Consider the following 16,288-nt stretch of genomic DNA (forward strand, 5'->3'; position numbering starts at 1 on the left):
TTTCTAATATCTAATGACTGATATCTCTGTGCCTGCGGTATTTCTGAAAGGTACTTTTGTCAATGAAAATCAGGACCTTAAATACCTTTGTGGCTCTGAACTTGACTTTGAAAAACTGGTTTGGGATGGGACTCCATTCAGAGTGGTTGCACCACAATGAAAAAGAATAGTTACTTAATTGCAAGTGACGTGTTTATGATAGGGCTTTGTTTTTGACCAGGAAGTCTTGGAAGTGCTCCAGACCATGAACTTGAGCAATATTTGTTTTTAGAGTTGAGATTATTAGTGATGCTTTTCCCAGCACTTAACAATCAGGGGTTTCCACATAACAGTTCTTTGGTTGGGTGCGTGCTGCATCTAAGGAAATGAGGGGCAATAGGCTTTTCCTGCGCCTGTTTCCTGCTGGCTGGGACCATTTTTCCCCTGGGAAGTTGCTTATGTCATTGACCGCCTGACGTTGCACTTCCAGAGCCGACCCTTGCTTCCCAGTGAGTCCTCGCCTTTGGGCCTGCCCATGTCTGGGTGCGCCTGCGGGGTCCCACTACACGCCAGGCGCGGGCCTGGGACTGGCGGGCGGGTGTCTCCTTCACGCGTTGGTGCCACGTGTTTTGACCCAGCCGCGTGGTGCTTTTGCAGGGCGCCCTGGAGCCGGCGAAGTTCCCGATCCAGAAGGGCTCCCTGGAGCGCCTCAGGCAGCAGTGGGAGTCCGGCGATGCGCTGAGAGCCGGTCCCCGAAGGGACTCCGCGGGAGGCCGCCGCCGCAGGCGCTCGCCAAGCCCGGAGGGGAAGGCAGCTCGCCCCGCGCCAGCAGCAGCGGCCGCCGCCCTGCGGGAGGAGGAGACCCGAGCAGCTGCAGCCGGCGGCCAAGAGGGCCGAGTTCAGAGCCGGCCGCCGGATAAGAGCCGCGGCAGCAGCAGCAGCACCATGGAGAAAGCGCCGCGGGCCAGCGCGGGGGCTGAAGTGGCCAAGGAGGAGGCGCGGGACGGCCGCCGCAGGCTGGAGCGCTTCGCCATCCCCTGGGAGGAGCTGAGAAGCCGCTTCGAGACCCCCAGCGGCGCGGCAGCGGCAGGCAGGCAGGTAAGAGCCATGGCCTGGTGCCACACACGCGCACCCCAGCCAGCGGCAGCAGCGCCCCGGGAAACTTCCCCTGGGCCTGGCCAGGGGCTGCCGTCAACTCAAGCACGTTAGTCCAGAGCCTGCTGCGTCGTCGGCCTGTGGTCACGTAAATGGAAGGAGACGGCCACCAGAGGCACTGACTAAACCACTTTGGGGGCCAGTACCCCACGGCCTGCCCTACAGGAATTCAGAGAGGCGGCTCTTCCTCCGCCTTGTGTTTGCCCTTCTCTCCTGTGCGTGGAGGTAGTAGCTAGGATCTCGGGCTTTTGCCTTGCCATTATGTACAGCACAGGGATGACGAGCTGATTGACTCTCACTGTTTCTTCCACGTTAAGTACATTAGTGTAAAATTGTCTGTGTGTCACAGGAAGATGGAGCAGACAGTGGTCAAAAATCAGCAAGGGAAAGGGGGAAATGAGGTGATACGACAGGAACCATTTTATGAAATGAAGGTGAGATCAATGAGTACACCAAAGCATTTTTAGATTTCTAATGTATTATGTGGATCCACTGTGTGAAGAAATTTTAATGCTCTCTTCTACAGTAGAGATTTGAAAAAGTTACGGGGAAAAGTTACTAAGGATGCTGTTACATTGTTAACTTGGCAATTTCTAGAATAGAATTTGTTTTAATTAGCTCCTTTGCTACTCAAGGAGTCCCTTGGCGCTTTACAATAATAAGATAGATAAGCAGCACAGGGAGTGTGTAGCAGATGAGGTAGGCACTGTGCATTCAACAATAGTTCACACATTACTTTATTCTTTAAAGACTGTTTTACTGAAGGAAACCCATCTGCCCGAAATATGGGCTATCTGAGAGGGCTTTTTTTCCTCAAGTAGTTCCACAAGATCTTTACTTCTCCCTACACAGCCACTGAATTTAATACCTGGCTCTCATCTGTAGATCTCAAAATGCTTTACAAAGGTCAGTGTCATTAGTCCTGTTTTACAGAGAAGTGAATTGACTTTCCCAAGATTATAGACAAAGTAAGAATCTGGATGCTGAAAGCGATGTTTAGCTTTTCCAATCAGAACAGAAAACAAAGTCATTCTGTGATAGAGAGAATGTTTTTTAATGTATTTAATTTAAAAGAAAGACTTAAGGGTGCTGAGAAGAGATGGTTCTGTGTGTGGAAAGCTGGAGAAAGTGTGTGTTATATTTTGGTGGTTACCATCACTACAGACATGAAATAAAGCCCACACAACAAAACTATGAATGCCAGTAGTCCAGCACATTGAATCATAGAACCGGAAGGGACCTCGAGAGGTAATCCAATCCAGTCCCCTGCAAACACACATCAGTTTCTTCCCCATAGAGCTTTCATATAGCAGCTTAAAAATAAAATAAAAACTAAGACATTTATTTACCTTCTGGATGTGTGCATGCTACTTGAAGTGTGCGGGGGGAGGCAGCTCTGTGTCCCCAGAAGGGGAGGGGCCATGGGCAGAAGAGGGAAGGCCAGGGCAATACTCCTGCCCAGCCACCAGAGCTGTGTGTGGTGTGGCAATCCATCAGGGTATGTCTACACTACCACCCTAGTTCGAACTAGGGTGGTAATGTAGGCAACCGGAGTTGCAAATGAAGCCCGGGATTTGAATTACCCGGGCTTCATTTGCATAAAGCCGGGCGCCGCCATTTTTAAATGTCCGCTAGGCTTCCTAGTCCGAACTACCGTTACCCCTCTTGAAACCTCGAAGCCTAGTCTGAACTACCTAGTCCGTGCCGCATGTAGCCGCAAGGCACGAAGTCCGCACTAGCGGACATTTAAAAATGGCAGCGCCCTGCTTTATGCAAATGAAGCCCGGGAAATTCAAATCCTGGGCTTCATTTGCAACTCCGGTTGCCTACATTACCACCCTAGTTCGAACTAGGGTGGTAGTGTAGACATACCCTCAGTGATTTAAAAGGCCTGGGGCTCTGGCCACTGCTGCCTTTGAATCACTGGGCCCCAAGGCAACTGTCACTGGGCCTGAGATAAAGTGCACAAGTGTTGAGGGCTGGGGGCCAACATTGCTCCACAACAACTGCCTCTGCATATATGGATCTTAACAGGAGCATATGCTGCAGTCTTTAGGGTGTTAGGTCTACTAAAGCTACACGATGACTTATCCAAGGTCCATCCTTGCTCATGCTTTTTTTTATAAGACTGTACCTAAACTAATGCAGAAATTCTTTGGTCTAGTTCCCATGTGAGGAGAAGGCTCTCTTCTGTGGTGTCACCCAAAGGAAGAAAATAAATCTATGTAATTAGCATAGTGTAAAGCACATGTTATAAGCCATCTTTTGTAATTAGGGATAAACACTATATTTTTCAAATACATATGTTTAGTTACACTTAATAATTTTTCAGTATAGGGTATACAGGCAGTCCCCGGGTTACATGGATCCGACTTACATCGGATCCCTACTTACAAACGGGGTGAGGCAACCCCGCACTAGCTGCTTCCCCCCAGCAGACCAGGGAAACGCGAAGCTAGCGCCCCCCTCAGCAGACCAGGGAGACGTGGAGCGGCTTTTCTCAGCAGACACCGCATCTTGAGAATAAAGGACTGAGGGAAGTGAGGTGTGGGAGAATAAAACTGAGCTCTGGAGAAATGTTTGGCTAGAGTTTCCCCTACAATATGTACCAGTTCCGACTTACATACAAATTCAACTTAAGAACAAACCTACAGTCCCTATCTTGTACGTAACCTGGGGACTGCCTGTACTTTTGTTATTGCTGAAGTCAGTGGAAGTTTTGTCTGTGAATAGAGTTGCCAGATGGTTTCAACAAAAATACCGGACATACTTAATATTACATCACAATCTCCATTACATCTTATTTAGAAAATACCAGACATTTATATTTTCTCAATTTGTTTCCCGAACAGAAAGCTCAAATACTGGACTGTTGGGTTCAAAGCTGGACACCTGGCAACCCTATCTGTGAAAGCATATGCTTTCTTCAATTATTACAGAGAAGAAATGATCAGAAAGGCCTTGATCCCGCTGTTGGACAAGCAATGAGGAGTAACAGTTAATTTGAGGGAAGGGTTTTGGATCGGACTACTGCGTCTACATGCGGCGAGTTAATTCGGGCTACCAGCTTTTTAAAATGGCGACCGGCCACGAATACGCTAATCAAGCGCGGGATATTTAAATCCCATGCTTCATTAGCAACTTCGGTATGCTTAATTTGTCTTCCTAGTTCGAACTAAGGGGCAAGTATAGACATACCCTAACGTACTACCTACAAAATTACAAGGCTACAGGGGGTAAGGGATTGGAATGCAGGAAGGGGTGTGTGGGATTTGGGAGGGAATCTAGATGGAGGAGGGGATTGTGACCTGGGACAGGTAAGAGGGGTGTAGGGTTTGGGTTACGTAGGGTATGGGTGCAGGAACAGGGCTTGGGGGGGATGGAGCAGCTGGAGAGCCAGAGGCAGGCTCTGGCTAGGAGGTGCTTACCTGAGCGGCTCCCAGTCAGCAGTTCAGCAGGTTCCTTAACCAGATTCCCTGCCTGCTCCACCCCCACACGCTACTCATAGCAGTTGCCTGCATGGGCTACGTGTGCTGCTCTGAACACAGTGAGCCAGGGGGTAGAAGTAATTCTTGCGCTAGCTCCCATTGGCCGGAAACTAGCCAATGAGAGCTGTGAGATTGTGCTGAGGGTGGGAACAGCTAGAGAAGTCTCCTTCCATCCCCCCCCAGCTTGCAGTATTTAGAGCTGCACACATGGTTCCTGCAACTTTGTTGCAAGGGGATGTGGATAGCAACTGCTTTGAACACTAAGGAGAGGGTAAAGGGCTTGTTTATTAAGTTAAAACTGGGAAGGGAGGGGGATCTCACTCATACACTCAACCACACTTACAATCCCAGGCAGGATGATAAGGCAAGCAGAAGTCAGTTCAAGTTATCTGATCTTCCCGTGTTGACTCCTGAGCTGGTCTGCTGGCCAGGCGATCTGAGCAGAGGGCGTTCTCCGGGAGGTTCCACTTGATGGTCAACCCACTGTGTCTGTGCCCCTCTCTCTTTTAAGGATCAGTCACGTGTAGCTTCTGGGTCCCTGGGCCTCTCGGGCTGTGTGCACTGTTTTTTACTCCTGCTGTTTACCTCAGAGTTTTCCCACCTCTTGTGTCCACCACAGACATTCTTCTGCACTCACTCAGGGAAGAGATAGGGGGTTAACATATAACACTTTAACAGCTTAGGGAGCCAAACAACATCGTTAACAGGTCAGAAAGAGAACAACCTCCATTTTAACTCTTTCCTTGCTCCTCCTCCACCTCCAACACAACAGACTTCTCTAAGTGGCATGCAGTAGCGGGGCAGGCAGGAAGCGCTGGGTGGGGAGCTGGATCCAGCAGTTCGGCAGGCCAAATCCAGCCTGCAAGCCATATTTTGCCCATCACAATCTAGATCATATCTGACAGATGTTTGTCCAATCTGCTCTTAAAAATCTTAAATGATGGAGATTCTACAACCCCCGTAAGCAATTGATTCCATTGCTGAACCACCGTGGTAGTTAGGAAGTTTTTCCTAATGTCCAATTTAAGCCCATTGCTTCTTGCTAAGTCCTATGATCAAAGGTCACTTGAAAGAAATATAAAAGCAATATGAAATATACATGTAAAGAAGACCAGCAAATATATCCAGGAAAGTGAAAAGTGTTAATTCCAATCACTTGCATAGATTTATTCAGAATATCTTGAAAAATCTTGGGGGTTAGTGTTTGATTCTCTTGATTTTCTAAAATAATAAAAAATGTAAGTTGATGCATTATTGAGTAAAGAGCTACAAGAAACAGCAATAACAGTTTTAAGGAAGAGGAAAGGAACTGATCTGGCAAAAGAGGGAGTTTTAGGCACATTAATATAAGTAGGAACATTTTTCAAACATGACTGCTTGTTTTTAGGTAGTTAGATCAGCATTTTGGCACATAGACCAGATTAGTCTGTTTTTCAAAGTAACTGACCAACCACAACTCTTATGGCTTTCAAGAGGAATTGTAAGTAACTAGAACATCTAAAAATTAGGCCATATAAAATTAGGCATCTAAATATGGATCTAGGTTTCTGACTTTAGGCATTGTACTTTCCAAGGGCATCACTGGAAAGTACATCATCGTCAGTGACATCAGCAACCACATCTTCATTCATGAGTCAGCAAAACAGCTGTGTTCCTCATTTGGGACAATAAAGTCAGGGCAAAGCACATAAGAGCTGGAGACCAATTGATTTTGGCCAGAGGGTTATTCTTTAAAACATACTTCCAAAGGATGTCAGACTAATCTGGAGTCAGACCACATTCTGGGAATACTGGCAAAACTCTCTCTCTTTGACAAAATTTTCCTAACATAGAAAACATAATGGGAGAGGAGCAAAAGAGGGAAAACCCACATAGATGTGGGCCCCAGAAGATAGTTGTCTAAAATGGGAGGGAGAAGAACAGAAGACCTCATGAAGTCCACTAAGGACCTCACCAAGCAGATCTAAGGGTATGTCTACACTACCATCCTAGTTCGAGGAGTAACGGTAGTTCGGACTAGGAAGCCTAGTCCGAACTACCTAGTCCGTGCCGCGTATAGCTGCGCGGCACGGAGTCCGCAATAGCGGACATTTAAAAATGGCGGCGCCCGGCTTTATGCAAATGAAGCCCGGGAAATTCAAATCCCGGGCTTCATTTGCAACTCCGGTTGCCTACATTACCACCCTAGTTCGAACTAGGGTGGTAGTGTAGACATACACTAATTGACTTGGGCAGTACTTAGATCAGCAAGGGGCAATCATGAATAATGAGTAGGCTGCATGAGTGGCCCTTCTCCATCTTAGTGGGCCATAGCAGCCCACTGAAGCTAGCCCACAGACCCCTGTCTGCCCCTTGTTCCCGTGTGCCTCTTGAGCACCAGAGCCCTGCACTTCCTTCTCCTCTCCCTCCCGCCCAGCACTTTCAGAACACCATCCTATACTCCTTACCTGCTTCTCTCCCTGCCACCCAGAGATTGAACAGCCACAAACAGTTGATTGACAGAATTATAGCTCTGGGAGGGAGGTGGAGAAGGGGTATAGAGTGTGAATCAGCAGGTTTGTGGCACTCTGAAAGTGCTGAGAGGGAGGGAGAGGAGCAGGTAAGTGCGGGGCTCCGGTGCACGAGAGTGTGTTGCATAGTGAGTATGCCAACGAGTTACAGTACCTTTCGCTCTACAGTGCACACAGTGAAGAGAGGTGTTTATGGCTGGCAGGTGTGGGGTACACACCACTGCTGTACCAACTCTGTGGGAAGCCTCTACTGGGTTGCGCCCCAAGGATGAGCTGTTGCTCACAGAAGTTTAGGAGAAAGCATCATCTCTGGATCATGTCTGATAGGGACTTGACATTCTTGGGTTGCCTGTGCCTAGATTGGATTTGTGACCAGATCGGACTTTAAAAATAGGCCTGAACTGAATAGTAAATAAATGGCACCATTTGCTAGCTTGACAATCCTGTTAGGGCATGTCTACATAGCAGGGCTAAATTCGAAATAAGCAATGCAACTTGAGCTGTGCTAATTTGCATAGCTTAAGTCGAAATAGCTTATTTTGACTTTTGGCACTGTCTACACAGCTGTTATTCCCGTTGCCAGCTTTGTCCACATATTTACTCTGCTGACACCATCACTGGACCTAATCACATCAGTTACAAGGTCAAGAACACGTATTCCTGTTCATCCAGAAATATAACTTATGCCATCATGTGCCAACAGTGTCCTTCTGCTATGTATATTGGACAGACTTCTCAGACACTTCGCCAAAGAATTAATGCCCACAAATCAGACATCACAAAGAAAAAACAGTTTCTTGTCATTTCAACCATACTGGGCATTGTCTCAATGACCTCACTACATGTATATAACTTCAGAGACTTTAACACCAGACTACAAAGGGAAACCTCAGAACTGTCATTCATGCTTAAATTTGACACTTTACGAATGGGCCTTAACAAAGATGCTAACTACCTTACCTGTTACAAAGATAGCTTTCCCAATTATCACCCCTAATATCATTATCTCATAGACACTAACCTCCCCCCCCCCCCCCCCCCCGTTCTAAAATCTGATTTGTCAATTTTATATGTGTTCACTTTTTTTATTGTATCCCTTTGGTATATATGGTCATGCCAATTTTCTTCCACAATTTGATCTGAGGAAGTGGGTCTGGCCCACGAAAGCTCATCACCTAATAAACCATCTTGTTAGTCTTTAAAGTGCTGCATAGCCCTGTCTTTTGTTTCATTTCGAAATAGAGCAATCTTCCCCCTGACTTCCCTTACTCCTCATATAATGAGGTTTACAGGAATTGGAGTAAGAAGCCCATTTTGAAATAGTGGGCTTGCTGTGTCGATGCGCGCTACATTATTTCAGAATAACTGACGCTATTTTGAACTAACACTGCTGTGTAGACATAGCCTTATCTAATTTGGAAGAAATTCTATCTAGTACTTTATATTTGTTGGATAAGACATTACGTACTGAAGGCAGAATTCCTAAGTGAAAATACTTATATGCTCTTTAAAACTTCCATTTGCAACTGCAATCCCATCTCATTTAGGTGTCACACTGATGTACAAGAATTGCAATGAAATGCCAAATACTAGACAGAGATATAACGCAATACTGACTCTCTTTCAGATGAGAAAAGCTATCAGTGCATGCATTGGCTTTCCCTGACATAAGCAAAGCAGGTGGGGCAAATCAAACTTTTTCATTGCAGGTGTAACCCACACATCTAGGGTACGTCTAGACTGCAAGCTTCTTTCAAATGAAGCTTTTTTGGAAGAGATCTTCCAAAAACTCTTCTTTTGAAAGAGAGCATCCACACTTCAAAAGTGGATCGAAAAAGCGATCTGCTTTTTCGAAAAAGAGTGCCCACACTCATTGGATGCTCTCTCACATAAAAGGCCGCCCAGAACCACTTCTGGCAGGGCAATAGGTCAGCAGTTACATTCGGATGCTGTTGCCTAAGGATATTTGAGACACGTGCTTAAAGAGACCCCCCCTGGACAGCCATTTTTCAGGTTCTGCTGTGGGCTTGCCTACCTGTCTGAGGGAGAGCAAAGCTTTTGCAGTGCGTGCTTTGGTTGCCCAGCTTGGTTGGACACCACAGCATTTTTTTCTCTTTTTGTGATGGAGACGGAGTTGCCCCTGGGTAGGTGATGGCCCCACATTGCCATGCTGCAGCTTCTGCAACACTTTCAGCAGACTGTCATGACGGTCTTGCCCCAGCTTGAATTTGAGCTCAGCATTGAAAACGTCTGCCTGGATGCAGGAGCAATGCCCTTGCCCCCATACTCCACGGTCGAGAGGTGATTTTGGAGGCTGGACATCACCAGCCTCATGATGGCGCACTGGGATGACCAGCAGTGGCTCCAAAACTTCCGCATGCGGAAGGCCACCTTCTTGGAGCTGTGTGCCTGGCTCGCCCCTGCACTCCGATGATAGGACACCCACCTGCGGCCTGCCATCCCCCTCGAGAAGAGGGTCAAAATTGCCATGTGGAAGCTCGCCATCCCTGACAGCTACCGTTTGGTGGGACATCAGTTTGGCATGGGGAAGTCCACCATTGGGATCATCTTTATGGAGGTAAGGCACTCTCGGGGTACACTTCCTGCTGGGAAGGGGGCTAGAAAAGGGGTACCCTCGGGAAAGGGGAATAGGGAGTGGCGTGGGAGCAAGGCCCATCCCTGGGGAGGGTTGTGCCGTCCCGCCCTCATACAGCCCTGCTGGTGGGGGGACGCCTTATAGGGGGTGACTCCTGGGGTCCTTGAGGGGGGCTGAGGAGGGAGGCTGGCACCTCCAAAGGGTTCAGGCACCCCCTCTCATTCTCTGTTTTGTGTGTTTCTATGTCTCCTTCTGCAGATGGTGAGGGCCATTAACTCAGTCCTGTTGCGCAGGATGATCCACCTCAGAGACCTGGACCCCATCGTGGCCGCATTTGGTGCCCTTGGTTTCCCGAACTGTGGAGGAGCGATTGATGGGACCCACATCCCGATACGTGCACCACAGCACTGAGCCACCTAATATATAAACAGAAAGGGCTTCTCCATTTGCCCGCATATTTAGGAACTCTAGCCTCTACTGCAGGCTAGAACATTCTTCTCTCAGCATAACTTTACAGTTGGGGATGTGCAGCTGCCGATTTACATCATAGGCGATGCGGCTTTTCCACTGATGCCGTGGCTCATGAAGGCCTACACTGGCCACCTGGACCCGAGCAGGGAACAATTTAACGTGCAGCTGAACTGGGCTTGCATGCAGGTGGAATGCACCTTCGGGTGCCTCAAGGCCCAGTTCAGGTGCCTGCTGACACACCTCGACATGAGAGAGTGCAACATCCCTGAGGTGGACTCTGCGTGTTGCATGCTCCACAACATCATGGAGAGCAAAGGGGAGGCCTTTGTCCCGTGGTAGGGGACACAGGCTGGTGGCAAGGGGAAGCTGTTTGAACAGCCGCAGACAGCTGCCATTTGCTAGGCCCATCAGGCCAGGGTGTGCATTCGGGTGGCCCTGAGGGAGAGGTTCTCTGAAGGAGCCCAGTAACTCTCCCCTGGGCCTCCCCAATGGGAACTTGTGTCTTGACTCTCAATACCTTTCCCTCCACAACCCCTCCTTGCCCCCATTCCCTGTATAATTAATAAACATGCTAGTTTTGCTTTCAAAATAAACTTTGAATTGTGTTCTTTATAATCAAAGTCACTGGGGCAGAGGGGAGCTCACAACCAGGAAGGGGGAACGAGGAGGGGCTCACAACCAGGAGGGGGGCTGAGAAGGAGGAGGGGGGCACAGGGCTAGGAATGGCACATGGAGCGCCTGTAAGTGACGCCTCAGGTTCGGGGACCTTGACGGACTCGTAGTTGAGTGAGGCCTGGAACAACAGGTGGTTGGGCAGGAGCGGGGGCTGCAGTAGGCTCAAGGATGGCTGAGGGAGCAGGGCTGGGGGGAGCGGGCGTGGGGAGAGCGGGAACAGGGACAGGACCCGGGTATGCCATCACCTTCCAGATGATGGCACACGTTTTCGCCCTGCCGCACCAGCTGGTCCCACATGCGATTGTGACACTCGGCATCACTGAAGACCTTCTGGGCGAGTCTCAGGGCGAGTCTTTTGCTGCATGTCTCGGGACTGCGATCTGCTGTCACGTGAGGTAGTGGTAGGCCCCCTAGTGCTTGTGGCTCACTCAGCTTCGGTCGGCTGCCTGGGCTGGTGTGGCGTGCCCCTCAGCAACGGCTGGTCCGGCTGTGGAGGACAAAGAGGAAAGGGGTTCAGTCATCCATGCAGACACTGTCCTTGAGGGCGCGCCCTCCTCTGTGAGCAGCGAGCAACTGTCCTTGGAAAAGGGGACAGTGACGTCCCGAGAGCAAAGCCACATATGGCCTGCACAGCAGGCCCTGCCTCACAGAGGCCCTGAGGTGACCAGGAGACCATCCTGCCTGCTTCTGCACCCCGTTCCCCCTCCCCCATGAACAAGCAGGCCCCAGTGAAGTGTCGGGCCAGAGTGGGCTCCCATGGATGGGAGAGGGACCTGGAGCAGCCTGGCCCTCCCTGGGGTCCAGACACACTCGCACCTGGCAGCACTGTCCGCTGGAGCGGGTGGTACATTGTGCATGGAGGCATAGCCGTGTGCTATGTGCGACACTCATCCGTCTGTGTGGGGTTGTTCATGCTCCCTTGTGCCCAATCTCCTTCTGGCAGTGCCTGGCAGGGAGAGGCTGTCCCTCCTAGGGGTCAGATGTGTGTGGGGTCTCCCCCCAGTCTGTGATCAGCAGCCCGTGTGTGCTCCAGGATTGGCTTCTGAGACCACATACTGCACTCTGCCACTGCATGTGCTTGCATGTGCACGGCCAGCTGCACACTGTCCAAGCCGAGCATGTCCAGCGACCATCAAGCCCCATCCCCCGTGCTTCTGCCTCCACCGCCCTGTGTGTGTGCCAACCTGACAGCACTCATGTGATGTTCCCTCCCCGACGTCAGATGATACCTGGGAGATGTCCAAGGCCTGGGGTAACGGCTCCAGGCTAAGGGTGACGACATTGCCGGTGTCGTCTTCGTCGTGCAGCTGCTGTCCTTTCTCGTCCCCCTCCTCCAGGAGCTCTGGCCAGGCAACCCTGGCTGTCTTGAGGCCCAAGTCAACCAGAGCGGCTGGGGACAGGGCTTGCCCACCACCCAGAATCTGGTGGAGCTCTTTGTAATAAGGGCAGAAGTGCGCTCCCTGGCCCGTGCATAGCCTTGCTGCAGCTCCTTCACCTTGCTACTCACTTGGTCAAGGGTGCGGGGATGGTGTCCTCTCTGGCTGACAGCCTCGGCCATCCGGCCATAAACGTCTGTGTTTCTGCAGCACGACTGAAGTTCCTGGAGAGACGACTCCTCTCCCCAGAGCTCCAGGGGGGCCTGGATCTCAGTCCCTGACCAGGATGGTACCCGGCATTTGGTGCCCCTGGGTGGGTCCTGGGACTCCGAGGGATGTTCCCTGGAAGGGCCAGGAGATCCCAGGGGGCTTGTGGCTGTGCCATGGCTTGTTCTTGGTGTGGCAGGGAGAGCCACGTGGTCAGGGTGCTGCTCTGAGGCTGGCTTCCTGCCATAAGGCTTGCCCCAGATGCTTGCAGCTTTAAGACCTGGCTGGAGACAGGAACGATAGAGCTGTGATTGGTGTGGATGAAGTGTCCACCGGGGCACCTGTGCTTTTTCCTGGAGGCCTCTTTTTTCCAAAAGAACTGCCTCTTCTGTGTCCACACATGCCTTCTTCCTCATAGAATGAGGTTTACCAGTGTCAGAAAACCCCCTGCATTCTTTCGATATTCTTTCAAAAGAACGTGATTGCAGTGTGGATGTAGGTGATTTTTTTCGGAAAAAATGGCCATTTTTTCTGAAAAAAACCCCTTGAAGTCTAGACCTACCTCTGATGAGTGTGGTTCACTGATCCATACAGTGGCACTTAAATCACTTTCAGAGAAAGATAAGAAGGAGTGAGCCTACACCCTAAACAGCAAGCAAGCTGTAGAGGCTCCTACACTAAGATCCAGAGGTCTTAGGTTCTAATCTGCCTCTGATGGTTACAAGTGAGTTTATGGGTTACACAAGCATATTTCCTTGCCCTCCCTGCCCAATTTCCATTCATGAACTAGGCATGAAATTATTGAGAAAGAAGTCAGGATTTCTTTAAAATACTTAGCCAAGATGCAAGTTTCTTCTGAAAATATCAAATGCTGATACTCCATTTGTGCAGAGATTTGAAGTGAAGTGTTACATCCTAAATATATATATATATAAAATAAAGAAGATAGGATCTATCACTTTTCAATTAATATCTTTCCTAGGCACATGCATCACAGGAAGAATTCATGTCTAAATATTTGCACAGTAGTGATTCATGGCTTTTAAGGGCAGAAAGAACCTTTATGAACATCTTTTAACTTTCTTTTATTATGGCCCTATTGATATTTGTTCTAATGCAATACCTTTTAAAATGTGTAAATGGCTGATACATTTTTCTACTTAAACAAAAAAAGATTCTCCTGCTTAGTCAATTCCTTTTTTCATGTTTAATGGGTAGAACTCACTGGTCTTCAGACACCTGAAACTCATTCAAGCACCGTTAATGTTTCTTCTCTCTGTAAGTTACTGTCAATGATTTATGACACTTAATAGTGTGCTAACTTGTTTTATGTCAATGTAAGTCATTTAGGGTATGTCATGAGATAAATTGCTGTGAAGTGTAGCAATACATCATGCACATTTCCGAGCATGTAAAAATAGTTAGAGAATGCAAGTTTGATCAAATGCCTACTCTGCTCCAGAACAAGGTGGCTACGTCTAGACTGGCATGATTTTCTGGAAATGCTTTTAACGGAAAAGTTTTCCGTTAAAAGCATTTCCGGAAAAGAGCATCTAGATTGGCATGGATGCTTTTCTGCAAAAGCACTTTTTGCGGAAAAGCATCCGTGGCCAATCTAGGCGCACTTTTGCGCAAAACAAATCTCAGCTGTCTACACTGGCCCTTTTGCGCAAAAGTTTTGCGCAAAAGGGACTTTTGCCCGAACGGGAGCAACATAGTATTTCCGCAAAAAGCACTGATTTCTTACAGTAGGAAGTCAGTGCTTTTGTGGAAATTCAAGCGGCCAGTGTAGACAACTGGCACGTTTTTCTGGAAAAGCGGCTGATTTTCCGGAAAAACTGACCAGTCTAGACATAGTCATCATGTATAAGCACTTTCATACTGGCAAAGGCAATAAGAAGAAAACATAGTATCTCGTGCAACAATTGTATAATTAAGGAAGACTGATATCCATTTAAAATATTTTCAGGTTTTTATACTTTGTGTTATTAATGTGTCAGTCCAAAAAGAGAATTTATTGTAATTTCCCCCAACTTTTCCACAGCTTATATATTTAAACCAGAAACTGCTCTTTAGGAGTGATCACTGTATTGTGGATGTTCTTCTTTCCTGAATATTTATGTAGCCCCCTTTTTCCTTCCTGGGTTACTTGGAAGCAGGTCACACTCACATGTGTGCCTGGGCACCTGATGTTTTTAACATAAAAGGAAATCCTGAGTACCCCAGTGGTGATGTTGTTTAGTTGGGGATTCCCTATCCACCCCTTGCTGCAGTCCCTTGCTCCTAAAGAATATATAGTAGGGGTGACTCTACTTGGCTGACTCTTAATGGTGTGCTTGGGAGCATCCAGGAATAATTATTCCAGCAATAATCTGGATCTAACTCCAAGACAACAATTATAAATAATATACATCTAATTGATTAAATTAGAATTAACACACCTTTACTTAACAACTTAAAGAAACAGGGTTTAACAGATTAAAAGTGAATAAAATCAATTAAAGTACACAGAAATAAAGGGAACTTGTCTATCTGGCATTTGCACTGCTACCATTTATTCCACCCCAGAGTGTGCATTCCTCTGGATTCAGAGTCCCAGACACTTGCTTGCGTGGGTGCGCTTGAAGGTCTGCAGCTAGAGTGGAGACAGCACTATGCAGGTCTGTGTGTGTTAGTCCAAGCTGAACAGTCAGCTGGAAAATCCCTCTGCCATTGGAGCAGGCTCCACCAAATGCCAGCAGCTCTGGTTCACTGGGATGGTCACTCTGCCTCTCTTTGGACCCAGAGTTAGTCTATATCGCTGCGGTCTGTCCCAGGAAGCACCTTCCCAAAAAGTCCAGTAACTTAGAATTTCCTCCTGTGTGCAGGTTTATGTAGCCCTTCTCAGCCATAGGCACAGCCAGAGTCTCTCCCCTCTAGGGACAATCAGCAGCCCCTAAAGCAGCCTGCTAGATACAAGCCCTGCAGGCTCTCAGTCCCAGGCTCTAGCTGCAATGCAACAGCTCCAGGACTGGAAAAAGGCTCTGTTGTGCTTAAAAGAAGCACCCAGAATCTTTTTCAGGGGGATAAGGCAACATGCCACATTTATTGAACATACATAGCTCAATCAATACTTTATCATATGCATATGATACATTACACTAATGCACTCTCTCACATACACACACCATCTTGTTGTTACCAATAGTTGCTCCCCCTAACTACACTGGCCAGGTGAGTTAGATGGGTGAAGGGTGCAGCCAGGCTTCTGCCGATCTGGATCAATGCTCCCATGTTGACAAGACGAAAACCCGGGGTCCCTCTGCAAGATGTCTCATATTTATCCCTCTCATGCAGCCAGTTAGTCATCAGCTGGCCTTTTTTAATGCTGCTTCAAAGAGGGCCCTTCCAAGGGCAGGCACTTGCTGCTTAACTCCCAAGGCCGTCTATGTGTCCAATCTTCTTTTCAATGAGCTCACTTCACAAGTCTTGTTGTTTTTGGATCTGGCTCCCAGCCCCTCTCCACCCTTGCAAATGCTGCTGGAGGTGCTCACCTCTCAAGGCTTCTCCATTCACACCTCATTCATTTCAACAGGACAATCAATGAAAGGGAAGAGATCTATTCCACTCCTAGGCTGTGTCCAGACTCCATGCCTCCGTCGACGGAGGCATGTAGATTAGCCAGCTCGGAAGAGGGAAATGAAGCCGCGATTAAAATAATCGCGGCTTCATTTAAATTTAAATGGCTGCCCCGATCTGCCGATCAGCTGTTTGTCGGCAGATCGGGAGAGTCTGGACGCGATGCCCCGACAAAGAAGCCTTTCTTCATCGACACAGGTAAACCTGGTTTCA

The 16,288-nt window shown here is 48.4% G+C and overlaps 1 protein-coding gene and 1 long non-coding RNA gene across 2 annotated transcripts in view; both read left to right on the forward strand.

The window, feature by feature from the left end:
* The first annotated feature begins 347 nt into the window (after window positions 1-347).
* Window positions 348-16,288, forward strand: part of XIRP2 (xin actin binding repeat containing 2) — a 187,361-nt gene continuing 171,420 nt past the window's right edge. Inside the window, exon 1 of the mRNA XM_075933533.1 lies at window positions 348-1,077. Coding sequence (XP_075789648.1) covers window positions 925-1,077 — 153 coding nt within the window. The 5' untranslated portion in view covers window positions 348-924. The remainder of the gene's footprint in view (window positions 1,078-16,288) is intronic.
* Window positions 2,938-16,070, forward strand: LOC142830183 (uncharacterized). The gene is made up of 2 exons (XR_012905198.1): window positions 2,938-9,710; window positions 9,987-16,070. It is a non-coding gene; the product is annotated as an uncharacterized LOC142830183 (long non-coding RNA).

This window comes from Pelodiscus sinensis, chromosome 7 (assembly GCF_049634645.1).
Source record: "Pelodiscus sinensis isolate JC-2024 chromosome 7, ASM4963464v1, whole genome shotgun sequence".
NCBI lineage: Eukaryota > Metazoa > Chordata > Testudines > Trionychidae > Pelodiscus > Pelodiscus sinensis.